The sequence below is a fragment of the Nilaparvata lugens genome, chromosome 5 (assembly GCF_014356525.2).
Source record: "Nilaparvata lugens isolate BPH chromosome 5, ASM1435652v1, whole genome shotgun sequence".
In the NCBI taxonomy this organism is placed as follows: domain Eukaryota; kingdom Metazoa; phylum Arthropoda; class Insecta; order Hemiptera; family Delphacidae; genus Nilaparvata; species Nilaparvata lugens.
The window spans coordinates 72,030,365-72,055,163 of NC_052508.1; the positions used below are offsets into that span (position 1 = coordinate 72,030,365).

The window sequence follows — 24,799 nt, forward strand, 5'->3', positions numbered from 1 at the left end:
AGCCGTAGATTGGTTTGATCTTATTTAATTCTTGAATAGAATCAAGAAAACTATATCTTTCTAATTCGATTTGTCGTACTGAATATAACAAATATTTTGTGTGCATGTAACTTATTTGTTTATTCAGTTATGAATAATAATAATAATTATACTTATATGTGAGAAGGCACAAAAGGTTAGGTTAGGTTAGGTTAGGTTAGGTTAGGTATGCCCAAAACTGCGAATAACTTACTTGACAAAGGCCCTTGGCGATGAACCAGCCAGTGTGGGTCATCGTCAAATCCTGGAACATCACCAATTAATCAATTCTAGAGATTTTATTCAAGGAGGTCCATTTTAAATTAGTTTATCTCAATATTATTACTACACCTTTTCCAATTTTATTTGAGAAAGTATCAAGTTAATTTGAGAAAGTATCAATTGTATTTGAGAAGTCATCACATGTAATTGAGATAATGTCAGATGAGAGGTACCTAGATGAGATGGGAGGTAGATGTGCAGATGTGTATACAGGTAGATGTGTTAGATGAGAGGTAGTCAATTATATTTGGGAAGTCATCACATGTAATTGAGAATAGTGAATTGTATTTAAGAAATCGTCAAATGTAAATGAGAAGATATCGATTGAAAATGAGACGAATATTTTCCAATTGACATATCGTGACTCTTCTGTAGCCTACAGTGCAGGTTTGATTTGAGCAGGAAAGGATACTGTACTACGTACACAGTATTCCAATTACTATCATAGGCTTTGCATGGGGAAAAATTAATATTTTCAATGGTGAAAGTATTTCCCCTGTACTGTTTACGAATGATTAATGAGAATCATTTCTATGTATGTATTGGCAACGCGACTTTTGTCTCTAAACATTTTGTGAAACATTGCATTACTTTTCATGGAGATCAAATTCTCTATGTTTACGGCGCAATTGAACTTTATCATCAATCAATTGAATCTCTTGATCAAACAATTCGGCAATTTCTTCAATGGATTTTAGGGCTTAAAAATAGCCTAATGTTTTATTCGAAAAATAAAAGTTTTATTGGAATATTAAATATATTTTCATATTATTTTATATGAGTACAGTTATGAAAAATATAAGTACTGGAAGTAGTACTGGTTTTTAAAATCATTTACCAATTACAACTGACAACTTCTCGATTTCAAATCGATGTTCTCAAATTGAAATGATACTTTCTCAAATAAAATTCACTATTCCTAATTACAAGTGATGACTTCTCAAATACAATTGACTATTTTCATTTACATCTGACGTTTTCTCAAATACAAATGACTATTCTCAATTACAATTGATACGGTAGGTACTTTCTCAAATACAGTTGGAAAAGGTGTAGTCTACATAAGCATGCTACTGAGACTGCGCAACAGGTTTTTGAAACTTGTCCAAAATTCTCTATGATATGAGCGCATATAAGGTTGAAATATGGCTGGGACAAATCATTTCAGAATTATAGTCTGTATAGAAATTTACTTCAGACTTGGAGGAATTTTCAGTGCAGAGAAATGTAGGGAGATCAGCCAATTACAGTGATCAATAGAGTCTAATAGAAAGTAGAAGCGCGGCGCCAATTTGTCAGTCGTCTGACTGCTTTCAGACAGGAAACTTCGCATGTGTAGCATGAGCACATGAACAGTCACTAGAAGTTGGTGATCGCTGGCCGCTTCAAAACGGCAACATCGCGCCTCTGTATCCCTCCCGCTGTATGCTTTCTCTGCTGCGCATGTCCATCCCAAGTCAGAAGTAATTTTGTACAGAGTATAATTGCAGATGAATTCATGACAGTTTGAGGATATTGTTTATCAATCTTCAAGGTATTGTTTATCAAATGAAAAAAAATCCTCAAAATGTATAGCAATATGAATTCAACTTCTATCATTTTAACAAGTACCACTTATATATTAATTTGAGAATTGTCATCTGTATTCATGCATAACAGAATTTGTGAATTCTAGCAGTGCAGTTTTTGTAACAAAATGTAGGCTCCGGTAGGCAATGTTCCGGGGTAAAGGGTGGGAGGCTGACTTGAAGGAAATTTAGAAAGAGTCCGCCTCCGGAGAAACGTTTTAGATTCAGTCTCGAAAAAATTGGGTTTTCGGAGTAAGGAAAAATTTAAAGGGTTGAAAATTCGAAAGAAAAGTATCAACGTTTTTTTATTTTTTGTCCCGAGAGGTGGGCTACCGGTGCAGTGTCACAAAAACAGCACTAAGTAGTTAATTTTAATGATTAAGATGGATAAATTTATAAGTTATCAAGTTGTAGTTAATACGATTGTCCAAGTTGATGAACTAGTTGAAATAAAATTTAGTTCATGGTAGTTTTGGGGTTAAGTAATTGAGTGAGTGATCATTGAAGTTCATGATCTGTTAACGGTCAGTTGATAAACAAGTTGATCAGTTTATGGTTAAGGTTGATGAAAACGTTAATAAATATTTTTACTGAAATGTAGTGCAATAGTGAGGTCCACGTTATAATGGCAGGGTTTGATTGGCAATGGTATTGCTATCCTTGTCTATCATTCAACAAAGCTGATAGCGCTATCTCTCTCTCGCTTTGCTCTGTTGCCAGATCGCCTTTTAACAAAATTTAGAATTAATAATTAATAAACAAAATATTTCATCTTAATTATGAAGATTCATAATGAAATTGTTAAAAATATAATTGACTATTTTAAACGAGAATGAACAGTTAATATTACTACATCAATAAACCTTTATTGATCCGTCTATAGAAGGCATTGACAAGACAGAGGTTTGGCAACGTTGTTCTCCTGTCTTTCTCCACTGTCATTATAACGTGGACCTCACTCTATTAGATGCAAGTAATTTAATGACTGATGATCCAATAAGTTTATGAATTATTAAGGCTGTGCAACAGGCTGAAAAAACTTCCTACTGTTACGGTTATATTTTTCAAAGTTTTCCGATTTATATAGACTATCAAAATAGTGTTCTCAGGAAATTAATCTCTTACCGAATTTGAAATGATCTGTTTCAAAAATTTAAACTTTAGACGTTCATGCCTCAAAAAGTACCCGTAATGATCGGAAAAAAACATTTCCTGAGAAACTTGATGATATACAAATCGAAATACTTTGAAAATTATCTTCAGTGAAACGTATTTTTACTTTTTGTGTAGTCGAGAAGTTGATATTGTGGTAATAATTCATATCGAATGAAAAAGACTAAGAAATTGTCAAAAACCACAGATTTGATTCAAACTCAGTTTATCAGAGATTGACAATGGTGTAATAACCGAAACCGGGCTTTCTAAGTATCAATAAATCTGTGGTTTTTGACAATTTCTTATTCTTTTTCATTCAAACGTATTTTCAGCAAGGTGCTTTTCCATCACGAACTGCTTCTTATTAAATCACTTTCTGCTATTAAAAAGAACGACTAGAAGCCAGATATTTTACAATGAATGAATTAATCACTCACTGTGACAACGAGATCTTTCGGCAGGTCCACAGTGATAAGTTCATTTATTGTAAAAAGTCCTACTGCTAGTCGTTTTTTTTAATAGCAAGTGTTTTTTTAGCCTTTTGCACAGCCTTAATCAGACAATGAACAGGTTAATGAGTGATAGTTGAAGTTGATGAATAGGTTAATAAGTTGATGAATATTGTCAACTAGAATGATGTTCTTACCGTGAACGGGAGTTGAGAAGACAGCAAGTGCTGCTAATACAAATAATAGCATCAGAGAGCGCATCACAGTTTGGAATGGACCAAAAACAGAGCAGTCGAGAGATCAGTCAAGGGCCTTCAATCTTATCACCGACTACGCCGAGTTGAAAAGCGTGATTGACATGAAGAGGATGAGTAGAAGGAGGGAGAAGATGTGGAGGAGGATGAGAAGGAGGTGGGGTAGGAGGAGGAGGAGGTAGGGAAGGATGAGGAGGTGGAAGAGGGGAGAGGCTAATCTGGAGAGCGTGGCTAGACTTCCATCAAATATTATACAAACATCCGATTGCTGCAGGAGCTGTCATTCAAAACAATTGTTCGGCAGCGAAGATGTTTCAGAGCGCACATTTTGCGGACAACTCAGTTTTCAAGTTGTTAAGGCTGTGCAAAGACTAAAATAGTTATTGTGCAACTAGTGCGCAAAGTGACAGTTTGCTGCACCGAAAGAAACGTTTACTTGAGTGCAGCAGAGGAACTTTGCGCATGTATTTCACATTAAGTTTTTCCTACAGTTACCATGAATATGAAAAGTGGGTAATTATGGGTAAAATTGCCTGAAATGCATCAAATGTTTTTCTGTGTAATTTTATTATTGATAAAAACCTTAATCCTAAAATCCTAAAGTCCTCGTTGTCCTTGGTTATAATATATAATTAATAATTAGCGCGTTGTGCTTCGTTGCACGTCTGCTCACTATAGCAGCCCAGTTACTGTTACCAACTTCATTTGATTTTGCTGCACTGTTGCTCCATATAACCTACTAAGTATTTTGCGTTGCCATGTTGCAAATCTGGAGTGCAGAAAAATTTTTCCCGCACTAGAGCGGAAAAGTGATTCTTTGCGTTCTGTAATCAGTGCAGCAATGGCCACTTTTCAACGTAACTGTAGGAAAAGAAACTTTCTACTCGTGATATTTCCAAGTTTTTCGGTTTGTATATCATTAAGCTATTAAAATGAAAAAGTTTTCTCAGGAAAACATTTTTTTCTGATAATTACTTTTTGAGATATGAGCGCCTAAAGTTTAAATTTTTGGGACAGAACATTTCAAATTCGGTAAGAGATAAAGCCTTGAGATTTAGAGGATAGATTCTTCATTGTATTGTTGATCTAGTAAAACAAGAATTTTCTGAAAATATCAATTTTTGAGAAAGTTATTCAATTTACCAAAAATAACTCAACTAAAAGCTATTTTTAGTAACTTGAATAACTATCTTGAAAATTGATATTTGAAAAAAAAATTTTACCAGATCAACAATACAATGAAGAATCTATCCTCTAAATCTCATGGATTTATCTCTTGCCGAATTTGAAATTTTCTGTCCCAAAAATTCAAACTTCAGGCGCTCATCATATCTCAAAAAGTAATGATTAGAAAAAAAAATGTTCTCCTGAGAAAACTTTTTCATTTTGATAGATTGATGATATACAAATCGAAAAACTTTGAAAAATATCACGAGTGGAAAGTTTCTTTTTAGCCTTTGCACAGCCTCAATTCGAAACTGCTAGGTATCGCAAAATAGATAAGTAACTTTCTCTGCTTCTATGTCTTACTTATTTGTGTAGAGTACCTACGAACGTAATTCTCTGCTTTGTTCTACTGTATACTAATGAAATGAGTATACTGTTTTCTAATGAAAAGGTGGGAAGGTGCTGTACTGGAATGTACCTGAGGGTAGCAATGTATAATGAGTCACGAGATACGAGTCTGATTAATATTTATTTCTGGATTTAAAATATCGTTTACATGGTGCATAATGATAAAATCAGTCATAGAAAGGAAAGAATTTTCAACAGACTTTCGCCTTTATTTATAAAATGTAATCATGAATACTAATGAATAAAATATTATCAGCAAACATATTGGCGAAAAAAAGGCAGGCAAACTTCTCTCCATATTACTTATGGAATTATTTGATGCAAATCGTAATTAACAGTTGCAGAAGTTTCTAAAATTATTATTATTATTTGAAATGGGAAAAACACTGGCTGTCAATCAAGATGAATATTTACATGGAAAGTGAAGTCAATATTAGTTCTAGATTCTCATACAAAATTGACAGTGAGAGAATTGTGTTCCATAAATTGTGACCATCTTTGACCTTTTTAAAAGAAGGTGTTCTTCAATCATTATTGATTGAACAGGTGTGCTTTTTGCTTTTGAAGAAATTCCAAGGGGAATATTTTCCGTTGGCTAACAGTTGTTTTGTTTGAATCATTGACTAGATTAAAGTAGGCTAGTTGTCTAGAATCAGATCTCAATGTGCTGTAATATCGATTAGTGTTGACGGCGCGGCTGAACTCACAAATAACTTTTGATTCGCCCAGAAGTATCATTTGTTTCAACCAACATGGTCATGGGTCACTAGTGAGAGATTAGGAACTCCTTACCTGAGGGGATCTACTTTCTTCCTGAGGTATATAATAAAATAGAGTAAAGTAGGCCTAACCTTGAGCAGAATTTATTTATTTATTTATTCACAATCACAAATCATAATTAAAATATGATTGGAAGAAGACAATAGGCATAGCCCAAAACTGTCTTCTCCCAGATTATAATAGACACTATACTTGATTTATGAAAGAAGGTTATTTATTTTTCTGATTTTTGTCTTGTAGTAACTTATTAAGATACTGGAATAATTATGTTATAATAATTTCAGTAGCCTAAAGCTTCGTTTACACCAAAGTTATTAACAAAATGTTAATAACTTATTCCTTAATGACTTAATGCTTTTTTGAATCAGCTGTAGCTGAAAAAATAATAACATTAGAAGTTAGTGCTATCTTCCAGTCGAAAGAGCATCAAAAACTATGTATATTAGTGCAATAACCCACTACCTCCGTAAACAAAGCCGTAAGGCATTCGTGTGACGTCAGCACAGGTAGGGCTCCTACACCAATAAAAATTCGTTGATTTCAGCTGATCTATATCAGCTAGAGTTTCTATTGGTCTAGGAGCCCTACCTGTGCTGACGTCACACGAACGCACTACGGCTTTGTTCACGGAGGTAGTGAATAACCTCGTTTTGCCTATTTACTTAGTGACTTCTGCTTGTAAGCTGACGTTATATAGGTTCTATTAGATTGAACATAACTTATCATACACATGATGAACATATGTGTTTGTGAAGTTTCGTTCAATCTAATAGAATCTTTAACTGGGTTTACACCAAAGTTATTAACACAATGTTAATAACTTAATCCTTATAGATTATATTAGATTGAACATAACTTATCATACACATGATGATCATATGTGTTTGACAAGTTGCGTTCAATCTAATAGAATCTATAAGTATTAAGCTATTAACATTATTTTTGTTGATAACTTTGGTGTAAACGCGGCTTTAAGGATTAAGTTATTGACATTAAAGGGGATCTACTTTCTTCCTGAGGTACCTATATAATAAAATAGAGTAAAGTAGGCCTAACCTTGAGCAAAATTTATAATAGACAATATACTTTGATTTATGAAAGAAGGTTATTTATTTTTCTGATTTTTGTCTTGTATTAACTTATTAAGTTACTTGATACTGGAATAATTATGATATAATAATTTTAGTAGCCTAAAGCTATACGTTTACACCAGAGTTGATAACACGAGTTATTAACTTGACTGAATCGTCAAAATTTCTCTTTAGAAGAAAAGTAAATAACTCGTTTTTAACAGAAAACTCCTTGTTATTAAATAAAATGTTATTAACATATAATTATGTTAATGACGTTGTTGTTAACATCAGTTAATAACAACAATTTTTTAGACTTTGTTATCAACTCCGGTGTAAACACAGCTTTAAAATGGAAAGTGAGTATATTTTACTTGTTATTTATAAAACTGGATTATTGTTTTGAACTGCACCCTTATCAAGTCTCGTTTGTTTTAAGCCTAAATGTGATTCATTTTGAGATTGAACATCCAGGGTCCTGTTGCATTACAAGCAAATATTTTTGAAAAACGGTTATAATAGGTTTTGTATAGTTAGATATATCTAATATTTATATATCTTTCTTTATTTATAAATGAAAGAGATACTGTTGAATTCACTTGTTACAAAGTAAAGTCTATTACTGTAATATTTCTTCATATTGATTTCAGTTACCATGGTTCTGTGACATAACATAATTTGGCACATCGCTCACTGTGTCACATTCGTCCATAACAGGTGTTGGTTTATTTTTATTATTGACATAACTTTATTATTGATAAGTCATATTACATAACTGAGTAGACGAGTACAGTCTGAATAAAGAATTTTACATCAATATAATATGTATTTCAGAACTAAGACTTAGACAATATAGTTATATGTACCGTACCCACTAATGTCATGAATAGGCCTATCCTGCTATATATTGTAATACGGGTAGGTAGTTCATATTATATCATTGACACACTGATCGGGGTAAGTGACCGAATAAACTGAATAATAATTTTAACAGTTAAAATTACCAGTTACTCTTCTTTTTGTAACTCGGAAATTTCCAATTCAAAAATATTTTCTCTTAATATGAATTTAAGATAAATACATAAAGACATATTTTCTTCACTATTTCTAATTATTAAAATAGTATCAATCATTTTCCTATCCGAAGTTTCCTCTTCGGAATCGTTCAACTTCTCAATCGAGCATAAACTGAAATTGTGATTTTTCATGACACTGACTACTATTTCGTCTGGTTCACCCAATGATTTAATTGTTTTTTCTGATAACTCCATACGCGTCGTATGGATTTTGCCGTTTTTTGCAAGCCTTTCTAATTTGAAGATATTATTTGACACTTTTGTCCATTTGAAGATATTATTTGACACTTTTGTCCATTTCTGGCATTGTTCTTCTTCTTCGTCTTCTTCGTCGTCGTCGTCGTCTTCTTCTTCTTCTTCTTCTCCTTCTTCTTCTTCTTCTTCTTCTTCACCTTCTTCTTTATCTTCTATTTCAGCTTCTACTCCTCCTTCTCCTTCTCTGAAAATTCGGGGCACAGCTACAGGAGCAGTCATCTGTGGTGATTTATTCTCAAAACCCAATAAATTGTATAAAATCGGAATTTTTTCTTCTGCAGTTAGCAGATCAGACTCGGACAGTCCTTCTTGAAATTGATCTTTATCAAATGTCGAAAAACGTATGTGCCTTTTGATGCAATTGAAATATTCTGCCTGCAAATCTATTTTTCGCCGATTAGCCTCTGCAAGAGCCCATTTTTCCGTATACTTGAACAACTCCAGTTCAGAGTCCAAACTCAATGAGTCCAGTTTCAAAATTGTTTCTAGTGTATGAATATCAGTTGACAGAAACTTTTCACTCTGCATTACTTCTCTAGTTTTGTTCTGAAAGACCGTCAAACAATGTTTTTCAATGTCTGGTATGTTATTCTGGTGTGAAAACTCATAAACGTCCAACACTTCAGAAACAGATATATTGTCTTCGATGTATTGAACACATTTTGACATAAGATCAGGAATTACATATTTCCAAGAGACCAGATATACTGAACACGCTTGTAGACCTGAGGAGAAATTTACACTATCTGTATAGATAAATTGTTTCATACCTTGAAAGACATCAGGTTGAACGTCCTTTACCTCGAAAGTTGAAGCATTGTGGAGTCCATCATACAGCATAGCTCGAAAAACAGGACTAGAGATGCCAAACAACAGTTTATGTCCTTTGATTCTACACTTTTGTTCACCAACCAAGAATTCACAATCACTTAAATCGTCGTTATTGAGGCAAAGTTCAAACTTGCTCTTCAAGGATTCTGGAGTGGAACTCGTCATGTCTGTTTGATTGTTTGTTTAACACTCGGTTGATTTACAAATAATATGAGAATTGTTGCAAGAATGTTGTTTATAGGTACTTGGTGCACGATTTTATATTGAAGTCAACTTCATTCATAAAACTACACACGAAAATGATTCAAACTATTCGATCAAAGAAACTATGGAACACTATTGACAAGCACTATGGATTGTGAAATGCAATTCAACTGCTAGTATAATAAAGTTAATGAGAACCGATTTATCTCTGAAAGCTTTTATCTGTATTGCACAGTTCTGAGTTACCGTACAGTAGTAGATTTCAGATAAGATGATTTCTTTACCAACAATAAATTTCTTGTGAAATTTGTCGTGTTTTGTAGAAACAAGCAATATTTTATTTTATTTATTTATTATTTTACAAAGGCGACTTTCCATAAGTATTTTAAGCCTAGGTGATGATGATGATTAATGATTTACTTATGGTTTAATATAATTAATATTAATATAAAGTGATTGCTGGTGAATGGAACGCTTATCAGTACCCTAGCCTATTCAATGGAAAGTATACCGGTACGCAAATTCCCGAGTCAATAAATTTTTTTAAGAAATCATACAAATTGCAGGATCTAGCCGAAGTTACTTTCATCAGAATATAACTTTTTATGTGGTCACATAGTTTGTATTTACTGAGCATTCAAATTGTAATTTCAAGTGAAACAATAAGTAGATAAATATTGTATAGTTATATTATGTATTAAAGTCATACTATCTCCGTAGATAATTTCAAGTTTTGTGTTTGTGTGCAAGAATGATTATAAATTGACATATTGATTTATTTCAATGTTTATCATATTCAATATTTATGTTCTTCATTATATAATATTTACATTTATATAGCCTATTAATATTTTTATTATGTAATATTCAAGTGTCCCCACACAGGGTACGTAGACACATAATAGGGAACACATAATATATCAGAAATTAGGTAAAAATATTGTATTAGCTTTTGGGATGTATTTGATTGTTTATTTATTTTTTGAATAAAGAAGAAGATGTAACAATTAGAATTGAAGCTGAGTTCTGAGAACACTCTGTGGTGACCTTTTTCGAAGTTTTTCTATTCTCATACCGTACTATCATGATATATGATAATGAAATAAATTTTGCATAAATATTTGAAGTTTGTGAGATATGAGGAGCGTCTTGGATTTTTCATAACAGATCACTTAACAAAAACTGGTAGGGAATATAAAGGCATGTAGTTTTGGGCGTACATGTACTGTGTATTTCATTTTTATTTTATTTGCTCTTTATTGTTGTCTTACATTCATTTATAAGTTTAAAATAGATATTAAACAATACAAAAATATTGCTGAGTTTATTATACAATATTAGATGAAAATAGATAAATCAATAGGTTATATACAGTATATTAACTACGGTACGGTACATGTATTTATCAAGATAAAATACTGTACTGAATTTTTTCAAGATATTTATTTTCGAGAAGTTTTTATTAAGCTTTCGGAGTAATACAATTCCAGTACTTTGATTTGATTCTATGAAGATGGAATGAATTCCTCAATAATTGATAATTTATGAAATTATATATACCTATTTTATTTGATAAACAACAATACGTTGGAACATAACATATACTAAGATAGACGCACACAGATCGTCATCGGACGGACGGTACGCATCGGACGGATCGGATGATTAGATTTGATGCATTGTTTTCAATGCATCCGTATGGCCTCTTTCACACGATAGGAGACGTGCAACTTGAACACTGAACAGTGTTCTCGTTTTTTTGTCGAAGTACATTGAGTCAAATCGTGTCTTTCACATGGTGACTCCTATCCAGGAACCTCGTTTTGTCACGTCTTTTCCCCTCGAGGCAAGCAGAGGCAAGATCTAACAACTACGCGCCGACGTTTGCTCAAAGGATGACTCATCACTTTTTCTCAAAGTCTAACTTCCTTAAAAATATAGATAGAAGATTTCTGATTTCGGATTTGGATTCAGCGACCCCAAATTCTTTAAAGCGTAAGTCCCGTTTTCGAAAATATCCGAAAACAAGGAAGTTATGGCTGTTTTTAATAAAGCTTTCTATTATCATATAATTATACGGTAAAAACGAACAGGTACTGTACTATACAGTACGTAAGTACTGTAGCTATTATAATACAACTTACACTGTATTCGTGTAGGAAATTTGGTAGGTTATTATCTTGATTTCTGAAAATACCCCAAAATAAGGGAGTAAGATAACTTTGAAAAACCAAAGTTCTCCTGCCGATTGAAGAAACATTAAAAATTAGTCTAAGGCATATTATGTCTTAGAATAAAAACGTGTAACAAATATCAGATCACTGGAGAATTCAAGCTATCAAGCTTTTCATAATTTATTTGTCTCCTCATGGCAGAAGGTTTGCGCCAACGTTTTCACTTAAACATTTCTATGATTAAATGTGATAGAGAACATTATCGTATTGATCTTCTAAATCCAGTTACATGTACATAGATTTTCGTAAAATTGATTTTTTACCGTTCCTATGAATTCTAAGAATTCTATGAATTGTTTATACCGGTTCATCACAGGCCAGGCTGGTCTGAGCTATTCATGACTTTTTTTCACTATGCATTATCAACTCAGCAGTTCTAATACACAGACATCACTACTTGGAATGCCATGACATTTTCTATTCTTTCAATTCCTATTATTACCATAGATCGATTCAGATCAGCACAATGTTTATTCTGTATGTTCATATAGATTTTTCTGATTGTAAAAAGAAATAGTCAATAATTGCTGGGAATTTAAAGTGATATTCAATGATTTGAACCTGATAAATTGGATTGTTGAATGACAATTGAAATTCAGTAAATTTTACTGTACAACATTCCTTTTCCTCCTATTTTATTGGGTGATGAGTGGAGATGATTTATGATTTCATATTTGGATTCATCTTTTCATAGTTCAATATTTTTTTGGAAAACTAGAACTTTTAAAAATTAAAAATGTTTATGTATAAACTTCTCAGGTGTTCAAAAACTTCTTAAAACCTTTGCCTGTCCCTTTGTGAGGCAGGAGTATTATTTATCTTAGTACGTACTATATAATCATATGATAATGGAAAGCTATATTAAAAACAGCTATAACTCCCTTGTTTTCGGGTATTTTTGAAAATGGGACTTACGCTTTAAAGAATTTGGGGTCGCTGAATCCAAATCCGAAATCAGAAATCTTCTATCTATATTTTTAAGGAAGTTAGACTTTGAGAAAAAGTGATGAGTCATAACTTTGAGCAAACGGCGGCGTAGTTGTTAGATCTGTCGGCTTATTCGTAAGATCCCCATGTGAAAGTACAGGAGAGCTGTAAAATATGAAATATGATCTTCAGTAATATGATCATCCAGGAGCGAGGACTCTGCCGTGTGAAACTGGCCTATAGGTATGCGCACTCCAATTGAAAACAATGCATCAAATCTAATCATCCGATCCGTCCGATGCGTGCCGTCCGTCCGATGACGATCTGTGTGCGCCTACCTTTATACTACAGTACCAATGCTGAAATATATACATTGTTTTTATTTCCTAGCAATTATGAAAATGATCTATTCCAAAAATTCAAGTTAGGTTGAACGAAAAAGAATTTTCCTGTAGAGATTTATTTCGTTTTACTGTAATTAATTGATTGTTTCTAGATCGATAAACTCTGAAAATGTTCCACAAATGGATGCACACATTCACAACCTCATAATAATCAAATATGTGTTATCAATCTTGAGGTTATAGATGTTTTCTATAATCAAACAATCCTTCTATTGTATAGGCTTTGTATCACAGGAGTTGAAAAATAATGGACATTAACTTTAATCTCGCAAACAGTGTTTCCTCATTAATTTATATGAATATACAACAATAAGCTTGAAAACGTTGAAATATCAAAGTATTAGACACACATTTTTATGTAAATTTTTAATGATAATGAAAGATCGAAGAAGTCTCAACAATAGATAGGCTACTACTAATTTTAATATGGCTACTATAATTTTAATTATAATAAGCTTGAAAACGTTGAAATATCAAAGTATTAGACACACATTTTTATGTAAAAAATGATAATGAAAGATCGAAGAAGTCTCAACAATAGATAGGCTACTACTAATTTTAATAGTACCGTAGCATAATATATAATGTCAACGAGCACTTCCCAACGGGAAGTTATATAAGTTAACACGTTCACACACCAGTTATTAATTTACGAGCGCTCTACAATTTTCAAACTCCAAAATTACAGAGCTCTTCTTATTAGTGCAAATGAAATACGGTAGTTTATTTGGATCTTATTAATTGAATTGTCTTTTGTCAAGTGACTGTTATTAAAGTTTGTATAGTTTGAGAATTCACAGCGGAGCCGAGGCAACTTAATAATTATATATTAGACTAGGTACTCGTATTTTTGTAGAAATTCGATTTCATTTTCACAATAATTCATCTCCAGTCTCATATTGAAAAGCGTTAGTGAATTCCGATAAATCCTCAAGTACGTAATGTTATTGTTATATTTTTAATGTTTTTTGTTTTAGTGTTGTTTCCAGTTCATCTAGAGAAGTAGGTAAGTGTATATACTATTGAGGTAGATATGTGTATTTTAATAAAAAATATGATCGTCTTGGCTTCTAGAGAAGTAAACTTTGGAATAGTATATAGGTCTAAAATCAGATCAGGAGTAATTATTGTTTTCCAAAAAATCATATCATTGGTGAACTTAAAGGCCTACCAATCGTTTACAGTATTATTAGTACTGGTACTGCTTAGCCATTATTATTTCAGTTACATGTATGCACTGATCCGTGTTTCGGATGGACACGTTGAGCTGTCGGTCACGGCTGCCTAAAAAGCAGTCGTTAGGTCATGTCACAGGCCCTGAAATTGATCAGTTGCGACCTGAAAACTCTGACACCAGACCTGAGCCAGCCAGGTCACACGATATTATTATTATTACATTCACAAATAATAATATTCTTTACTGTCGTATTTCATAAAACTTTAAAGTGAAAAAACACTCACATTCTTTGATGTGGCGACCTTAATATATGAATAATATTCATCTTGTTTTCACTAATCCAGCTGCGTTTACACCAAAGTTAATAACGAAATGTTATTAACTTAATCCTTATAGATTCTATTAGATTGAACATATCTTATCATACACACATGATGAACATATATGTGTTTGTCAAGATCCGTTCAATCTAATAGAATCTATAAGGATTAAGTTATTAACATTCTGTTAATAACTTTGGTGTAAACCCAGCCTAAAATATTATCACTACGGTATTGTATTTTTATAACTTTAAAGTGAATGTGAGTGTTTTTTCACTTCAAAGTAAATAGTTAGTATATTATTACACCTAGTAATAATATTCAATCATTTTTTTTCCAATAGTCTCACTCTGAAGCTGTGTGTAACCGTAATATTTGGGTTTATAATTTTAGAATAAATATAAGGACAATCCAGTCGATTTTATTATTACTCCAAGAAATTGATTAAAAAAACATTTGCCAGCTCAATTGGTTAGTACCGACAGTATTTATTTATTTTTATTACATAAATTATACTTTTATTCATTAATTAATAAACAGATGAATAATATCAGTGTTTTTATATGTTTAGAATTTAAAATAAATATGGGAGGAAACATAAAAAAAACATGAATGAGAATAAAAGTAGGTAGCTTTCAGAGTTGAAGGATTTTTTTGATTATATAGAGATGAAATCAATTCAGTTTGTCACTCACTATTGTTTTAAACTTTGAAGTTCTTAACATGCATCTTGTTCTGAAAATGGACCTCAATGAAATTAAATTACTTTTAAGTGGAATAAAAAAGAACTCTGTGCATTTATGCTTCATTTTAGTATGGTGACACCCCAAGAATAGAAATATTGCTAATTTGCCATTGTAAATGACTAGTATAAGTTATATTACTGGAATAATAGTATATCATGTCGACTTGTAAATTGCTAATTTGCCATTCTAAATGATCTAGTAAGTTATATTACTGGAGTAATAGTATTATGTCGACTCCTCCCTCAATATTCTCTTCTAATTTCTCCCTCAAGAAATAGGCTACTAAACAGAAGAGACTGCTAGAAATAAGGCAATATAAGGAGCTCTAAACAGTTGTTGAAAAAATTATCGGCTTTTCACTGTAATTTCTACTCCGTTATTGAACTTCTATTATGACGACACTACAGTTTAATATTTACGTGTTAAAAACGTGTCCTCACGTGGAGGGCTTTCGGATTTTTACAAATCCATTTTCAACACTATTTTTTCAGATTTGAAAAAATCTGAAAGCACTCCATGTGAGGACTAGTTTTAAAATGAATATTATCAAATACTAGTTTTTAAATGAATATTATTAATATTCATTTAAAAACCAGTACTCACGTGGAGCGCTTTTGGATTTTTCAAATTCCGTTATTGGACTGTAGTGTCATCATAATAATTCAAAAACGAATAATTATAACTCACAGTTTGTCATGGTTAGCAAAAAAATATGCGTATCCTACTCCGTATTTCTAATAGTAATTTATGATATTTTTGTCCTCAACAATAAAAAATTCCAAATTTAAATTAAATTTATGTATGAAAATTCAATGTTGCAGAGATTTAATGGAGCCCTCCAGCATGGAAAGTGAAATAATGTTAAATAACAATTCTGAAGATGTTGGTCCACAGCCAATTGTGAAGTTCAGAAATGCTTACAAGAGGTATGGCCGGACAGCTGTTATACTGCGTGGACTTAATATGACAATACCAACGGGCACTATGTAAGTTGACTAGTGTAGCATTATTTGGGAATCATTATTTCAAACAGAAAAATGCTTTCTTCTGTAGCCTATTGAGTTTGAAATCAATTGTGAATTTTTAGAAATTTATTCGTGATGTCTTATTCTGAACAATGATTAAAATATAATTCAATGCTCTGCTCTCTTCAGTACGGTATCGATTTATATGGTTTGAATAAGTTATTCCGGGCACAAATGTCATGAATAAGGCACTCCGTGGTCATTTTTGGGTAACAGCCGTGGAAGATGTCTCAATTTCTCTCTTTCATTTGGTGGAAAAAGTGTGTTTTCCGCTGCAAACAGTAGGCTACTTTTCTCTCTTTTTCCGATGACGCTCCAGCCGTGGAATATGGACTTACAGCCTCCAACCAGATGTCATTTTAAATCTTTGGAAATATTCTAGAACACTGTATCAATAACACTAGTGTTTGTCTACTGCAAATACATTTACAGGGTGGAAAGTGAAATATTGTCCCCAAAAAATGTATGTTTCAAGTTTTGAAGTTGAATAAATCATTAACAGAGAGGTCGAAATGAGACGATCCTCTCGAACATCATAGTTTGGTTAATTCTAAACACTTTGGTGATAGAACCAATCCGATATCTCTCACAATAACTGAATAGCAAGCGATATAAAAATTTCTGTCAATAATGACCGCCATCTTGAATTTTTTAATGATGTTGAATATTTTCGTTGTTTCCATCATCAATATTCTTATTCGGCTTGTTGTAACGAAGAGATTGAGATCAATTGCAATTCTCTATCTTGAAGTAGTAATGAAAAATCGATTTTATAGTTCTAGCTTGTTACCTCATGCGTATGGAAAAACGCACCAGAAATCATGCAGGGTGTTCTTTGGAGGGCGCTGGAGAACTCATTTTTTGATGTACAGCGCATGAAGATATGTCGTTCCAAAGTTGAAAAACTCTTTAAATTTCATAGATTTAAATCTCTCTGTATCTATTGCACAAAAAAGTTATAATGGAATGAAATTTGAAATAAATTAGAAAAAAAAGTTTTTTAGGACTTTTGAAGGTTATAACTAAAAAAATATTTGTTTCATAGGAAAATTTTATGAAACAAAAATTGTAGAGGTGTAGATTTAAAAAATATTATCGTCTAAGAAAACGGTTGAATATCTTGAACTGTTATTGAAATACAAGCGATATAGCAAAACCCTGAAAATTTTGGCGACCATCTTGCTTCCGAGGTGTTTGCCTGTGATTTCGACTTATTATCATCATCACGATCCTTATTATGCTAAACCTAACGAAGAAATTGAGACATCTTTCACGGCTATTACCCAAAAATGACCACGGAATGACGTACATTCGCGCCCGGACTTAGTAAATTAGTCTATGTTGTATAAGAAATTTAAAAAAAATTACCACCGCAGTAAAAGATATGGTACTTTTGATTTTAAATTTTTTGAAATGAATATTGCAGTCTGTATGTAAGTTAATTTGCGCACAGGTTTTTTCCTTTTTTCACTGTATTACCTAAATTTATATCAAGTACTATACTCTACTACAACTCTACTTGTACTAACTCACGCCATACAATAAAAATCTATTGTAAATATGTTTCTAAACTACCGTATACCTATATAGTGAGAGGTCTACGTTATAATGTCAGTGTTTGTTTAGCAATGGTATTGCTATCCTTGTCTATCATTTAACAAAGCGAATAGCGCTATCTCTTTCTCGCTTTGCTCTGTTGCCAGATCGTCTTTTAATAATGTGCAATTGATAATTAATAAACAAAATATTTCATCTTAATCATGAAATGTATATGAGATTATTGTAAAATATAATTTCTTGCTTATAATAAAATAGCCTATAATTGATATTATTTTAAATGAGAATGAACAGTTAATATTACATCAATAAACCTGTATCAGCTACCGTCTATAGAAGGCATTGACTAGACAGAGGATCGGCAACGTTGGTATCTTTCTTCACTGCCTTGAAGTTATCCTATCTTTCTTCACTGCCTTATTTTTATAAATACTATGTACATGAAATACATTCAATATAAGGATATGAATAATGTAAATTGATCAATAATTGATATCTGTATCTATTCTGTATGTGATCACAGCCTTCACTGACTATGAATCAACGTGGACCTCACTACACAGAATAAATATTCGATTTGTCTTGTCATTTTAATCTACACATTTATATAAATATATAATACATTACCATAAATGATAATACAGAAAACAAAGATAGACTAAAAAAACTTTTTCAACCAGTTAGACTGTAGGCTATAGGTACTATAACTGTAGGACAAGACTTCTACAATCTTACTGGTGACTCAGTCATCGAAATATATCATTTATTGAGTGTTTCTAATCTACCTGGGTCTATTCTGTATTATATATTATATGGTGATGTATTATTTATTTATAAAAGAGTAGCTACCTATACTATAATGACAAGACGAATCAAATATTTAATTTATTCTGTATATATCATTATCATTGAACTCTAAAGTGTAGGCCTACCATATTTATAATGTACTACATTACCATAATTATAGCCTACGTGTATTCTGCTTTCATTATCATTCTTTATTTATTCATACAATAAGTACATCCCAAGTAGCAAAAAAATATTGTCTCATTATTGCTACAACATTCAGCAACATTGTTAAAGATATTGTCATTATAATATTGTAGCAGTATTGTCATAATATTTTTGCAATATCAAATCATATATTATGTAAACATTGTTCAGCAATATTAAATAATATCTATACAACATTGTCGCAATATTGAATAATATATCATGTAAATAATGTTTGGCAATATTGAGATAATATCAATACCGTACGGTACAACATTATTACAATATTAAATTAAAAATTAACTAAATATTGCTAAGCAATATTTAATAATATCTGTACAACATTGTTACAGTATTGAATGATATACCATGTAGATATTGTTCAACATTTTCAGATAATATCAATACAATATTGGCACAATATTGTATTTGATGATATCATCAAAATTATAGGGAGAGTAAAAATAAGGTACCCTTGAGATATTCCTCTCCCAAAATAAGATAAGGTTACACATAGGATGAGGTTATTGTGTTGTTCTTTTGTATTATCTAACATTATTGTACTCAACTTGAAAAACTGGTGTAACCGTTGAAAATCAAATAATTTATTTATTGCAGATATGGTCTGTTGGGACCTAGCGGATGCGGTAAAACAACACTGCTCAGCTGCATAATCGGCAGAAGAAAACTTGACAGTGGAACTTTGTTTGTTGATGTAAAGTCCAAAGTGGATATGGGCTATATGCCACAGGTATGCCAATTCCACTATCATAATATGCATGTTTAAACTGATTAAATTCCAATCAAACAATGTTGCTTCAGCTGGAAATAAATTGGAAGTTACATTTGTTCAAATGCTAATTAATGAATAATTATTATTAAACGAAGATCCCAATTAAATGCTGTAAATCACCCGAAGACTTCTGCTACTGCAAATATTGACAAATCAAATCAAATTTTATTCACTCGAAATTCATAAAAAATATTAACAAACCTTTAAACCCAGTTTACAACAGGGTAAACAGCTAGTAGATGGAAATCTATTTACAGCATTTAATTGGGATTTTTGTTTAATAATAATTAATTAATGTTGCTTCAACTGTCCTAAATAATGCACAAGTATCAAATGTTCACAGTCCAGTATTCATAAATATTATTCAAAATATTATTTTTTGGGGGAAATAGAATTGTAACATTAAATTGTTTGGACAGTGGTATCCATCATTTGTAATAAATGATTGGTGACCTGTTTGGTAAAAGTATAATAAAAGGGGGCGATCCACCAGTTCCCAGACGGGAACACTGTAAATTGTTGTTGCGTAGCATTTGATGGTAGAGCAAAAGCAGTTGGTTTTTTTTATATTATCAAATAGATGTTTTTTGGAATTAAAAGAAAAACATTTTTTTTTGGAGTCAGATTTCTTTTATTTAAAAGAAGAAATTTCTGTTTGATTTAAATGTGAATTTTAACATATTTTGGTTTTATGAAATTAGTTATGCTACAACTATTCTAATACAGAACAATTAAGGAGGGTTATGAAATTTTGAGCATTTAATCAATTAAAAAAAATTAAAATAAACTTGTTGCCAATGATTTTTCAAAACGTTAGACAGAATTGTGTTGGAGAGATTATTGTGTTTTTTATTTAAACAAGTTATTTGACAGTTCAAAAAACATTATTCATTTATAATTAATTTGGAATTTCTAAAATCAAAACAATATAGGAAAAATAAATTGAATGTGGAACGATACCGTTATACAGTTGATGTCCATGGGAATGTCCAGCCACGGGGCAGCTCGGTCTGTCTCAGGAGGTAGGCGATCAAAAAGTGTGAGAAATTATACATAAAGAAAAGTGGAAAGCTTTTCCCACTAGCTGGCTGGAGGGGAGACTAGCCCCACTTCTACCTCTCCTCAGCGTTTTAGTTTGTCAGCCAAAACTGTCTGATCACAGCTTTTAGTTTTTAAAGTTGGAAAAAATTATTTCTCTCCAGAAGGAACTGATGTTTGGGGGTATGTCAAACCTTGTGGTTCATGACAGAATGAACTACTGATAATTTTAACTTGGAGATTCCTCTATTGTGCTATAATCAAGTTTCTTTCCATTTTCCTTAATAAATCGAATGAACCAATGATAATGAGAGGAAATAGAATAAACTACTAATGATTTTTTTTCTTATTCCAGTAAATAATAATATAATATTTGAAGCATCTAAATGTAAAAATATACTTTGTGAAAATATAATCAAGGACTGAAAATTTTGTTAAGTGAACAACTATATACAAGACTTAACCTATTTCGGACTATGTGTAACCTTATCAAATTTGGGAGAGGAATTCTCTACTTGGAGATACCACTATCATGCTATAATAATATTGAGTTTCGTTCCATTTTACTTGAATAGATCTGATAATAATATCGAGTGACCTGGCTGGCTCAGGTCTGGTATCAGAGTTTTCAGGTCGCAACTGATCAATTTCAGGGCCTCTGACATGACCTAACGACTGCTTTTTAGGCAGCCGGGACCGACGGCTTAACGTATCCATCCGAAACACGGGACTGGCCCGAGATAAATATCTTGCCCGGGCCGGGATTTGAACCCGGGCCTCTGAATCATAAAGCCAGCATCTGATCCACTCGACTACGGCCACTCCAATAGATCTGATGAGCTAATGATAATGAGGGGAAGTAGAATGAACTACTAATAATTTTCAAGTTAGTGATTCCCCTATATATGCGAATTTTCAACTTCCCTCATTTATCCACGCTTTTTATTTCAATAGGAAGTATCACTGTACGAGGAGTTCCAAATTCACGAGGTTTTCCGATACTTTGGACTTTTGACTAACCAAACTGAAGACTACATCAAGCACCGTGAGAAAGAACTTGCAGAGCTTTTAGATCTTCCTCCAACAAACAGACTTGTCTGTAACTTGAGGTAGGCTTATTTTGAGATTACTTCAATAGTTATAAAGGGTCAAGGGATCAAAGGGTTGAGGTCAAGAATCCGTTAAATATTTTAAAATTAGACTCACCATTTTTCATACAGTGAAATTTATCTGTAATTATTATCTACTACATCTAGTGCGCTTTAGCAAAATAATTATTCAATTTTAGAGGAAACATTCCATATCTTCAGGCAAATATTTACACTGACCATACAACGCTCTAGCATATTATGTGTATTATTAAAATAAAACTCGAATCAAATAAAATTTATTCATCAAAAACAATTACATTACAAATTAGAATACTATAACAATTAAAACAATGAATTTTATGCATTGAATAATTTTCCAATAGGCAAAGATAATTCAATGAATAAATATACACTTCACTATAAATGATATGTGTTGGGATATAAGTTATTAGTTGATTGTTGCGTGTTATTACTATTTACAAACTTCATTCACTAATATGGGATTAAAGTTTTTTATAATGGAATTGGTAAAAAATTATAATACAACAAAATTATGAAATTAGTAGATAAATATTAATGTTCTATTAAGGATAATAATAAGGGAGTTAATTTTTAGAAAAATGATAAACTAGTAAAGGAAAATAATGAAGAATAAATAGTTTCAATATTTATAGTCTAACTACGTTTTCACAATTTTTTACTCCAATATCAACTAACCAGGAAAATAAACTTTTCTTGAACCTGTGTCTACTGAATTCTTCCCTAATGTAACTTGGTATTGAATTGTAAATTTTTGGTCCCAAATATATGTAGTTTCTTTGCCGAAATGTAGTGTTCATCCTTGGTACTATTAAATTTGTGTTTCTCTGCCTTGTTGATGGTTATGATCTGCCAGTCTTATGTGTTCGTTGTTTTTCCTCATTCGCGTGATGATAGCCTGGATGTAGAGTTGTCTTACACTCAGTACTTTACTGTCCTTGAAAAGAATGTTCGTGGGGAATTGATTCTCCTTGAAAGCTATTAGAAACAATTATTCTATGTTACTTTTATGTGTTTGTATCAATTATTGAAATGACCACTCCTACAAAAATTTTTATGACTATATATATTCTGACTTTGCCTTGTACTGTTGGCTGTAAATGAATTGAATTTGTGTTGAACATTAATTTCGAATCGATTCAACGTTACAAATTAGAATTCTATGATTGAATTCGAAATGAAATTTTGATTTAATTTTCAGCGGTGGACAGCAAAGAAGGGTTTCAATGGCAGTAGCTTTGTTTCACAACCCAAAGTTCCTTATCCTAGATGAGCCCACTGTAGGACTGGATCCACTCTTATGTGAAAGGTAATTAGCAGCTATTTTTCAATAACTGTCAAAGAAGTGTATCAAGTATGGTACTGTACTCACTATGAAACGTTTAGTTGTAGATTTTCCAAGTTGAGAATGATTTTTTTTTTGTAGTTGAGAAGTTGAAATTGTGGTAATTATTCATATTTAATGAAAAAAACTAAGAAACTGTCAAAAACCACAGATTATTGATACTTAGAGAGTATAAAATCAGTTTATCAGAGATTGACAATGGTGTAATAATAACCGAAGTAACAATAAATCTGTGATTTTTGACAATTTCTTAGTCTTTTTCATTCAATGAGAATGATTTCATAGATAGAGATCTCAATGGAGGAAAAATATCAATAGTAGGTTACCCATTATAAAGATTTGGAACATGATTTTTTAACATCTTCCATAGATATAATTAAAGTCCAATGGAAGGAAATAAAAAGTAAATAATACTCAATATTCAGAACTTAAGGCTGTGCAAAGGCTAAAAATTAACTTTCTACTGGTGATATTTTTCAAAGTTTTTCGATTTGCATATCATCAAGCTATCAAAATGAAAAAGTTTTCTCAGGAAAACATTTTTCTGATCATTACTTTTTGAGATATGAGCGCCTAAAGTTTAAATTTTTGGGACAGAACATTTCAAGTTCGGTAAGAGATAAATCCATGAAATTATGAAGATAGATTCTTCATGGTATTGTTGATCTAATAAAACAAAAATTCTCTGAAAATATTAATATTTGAGAGAGTTATTCAATTTACTAGAAATGACCAAAAATAACATTTAGTTGAGTTATTTTTGGTAAATTGAATAACTTTCTCAAAATTTGATATTTTCAGAGAATTTTCATTTTATTAGATCAACAATACCATGAAGAATCCATCTTCTAAATCTCATGGATTTATCTCTTACCGACCTTGAAATGTTCTGTCCCAAAAATTTGAACTTTAGTCGCTCATATCTCAAAAAGTAATGATCAGAAAAAAAATGATTTCCTGAAAAAACTTTTTCATTTTGATAGCTTGATGATATAACAAATCGAAAAACTTTGAAAATAATATCACCAGTAACAGTTAATTTTTAGCCTTTGCACAACCTTAACCATCTTTGTTTACCCACTGGGAAAGAAAATGCAGGAGACAAGGATGAGGTGGTTTGGGCATGTGCAGCGACGGGAGAAGGATTATGTTGGACGAAGAGTGCAGGATTTTATTATTATTATAACCATCTTTGTTAAGTATTTGTTTGTCAAAAACTTTTTCTCATTAACAAATGGGGATTGTTTCTAAATAGAAGTGTAGATGGGTTTCAGATAGAAAAAAACACTCATATAGACGGTATATGAGTTTCAGATATGAAATAACCACACATGTGACATTATATGCCACACACGCAAATATACGAAATATATTTCGTATATTTCATTGGGTAATTCACGATCTACAGAGCGTCCCAAAAATATCTTCTCATGAGGTTATTATTTAATCTACTCTCTATGAGTGGTGACCACATGTAAGTTATTAATTACATTCTGTAAAATCTGACAAAGCATTTTATGGAACGGTTCCACTTCGATACTCGTTTGATATTCGATACTCGATATATACTTGATATTCGGTACTCGATACAGT

At 31.8% G+C, this 24,799-nt stretch overlaps 1 protein-coding gene and 1 long non-coding RNA gene across 2 annotated transcripts in view; one reads left to right on the forward strand and one right to left on the reverse strand.

The window, feature by feature from the left end:
* Positions 1 to 230: 230 nt before the first annotated feature.
* Positions 231 to 3,826, reverse strand: LOC120351511. Its single transcript, XR_005571438.1, has 2 exons — positions 3,670 to 3,826; positions 231 to 283 (listed from the first exon to the last, which is right to left on the reverse strand). It is a non-coding gene; the product is annotated as an uncharacterized LOC120351511 (long non-coding RNA).
* Positions 3,827 to 13,975: 10,149 nt separating this feature from the next.
* The window catches only part of LOC111058079, a 47,690-nt gene continuing 36,866 nt past the window's right edge, over positions 13,976 to 24,799 (forward strand). Inside the window, 5 exon segments of the mRNA XM_039429601.1 lie at positions 13,976 to 14,088; positions 16,147 to 16,311; positions 19,519 to 19,651; positions 21,686 to 21,840; positions 23,063 to 23,170. Of these exon segments, the coding sequence (XP_039285535.1) occupies positions 16,154 to 16,311; positions 19,519 to 19,651; positions 21,686 to 21,840; positions 23,063 to 23,170 (554 nt within the window). The 5' untranslated portion in view covers positions 13,976 to 14,088; positions 16,147 to 16,153.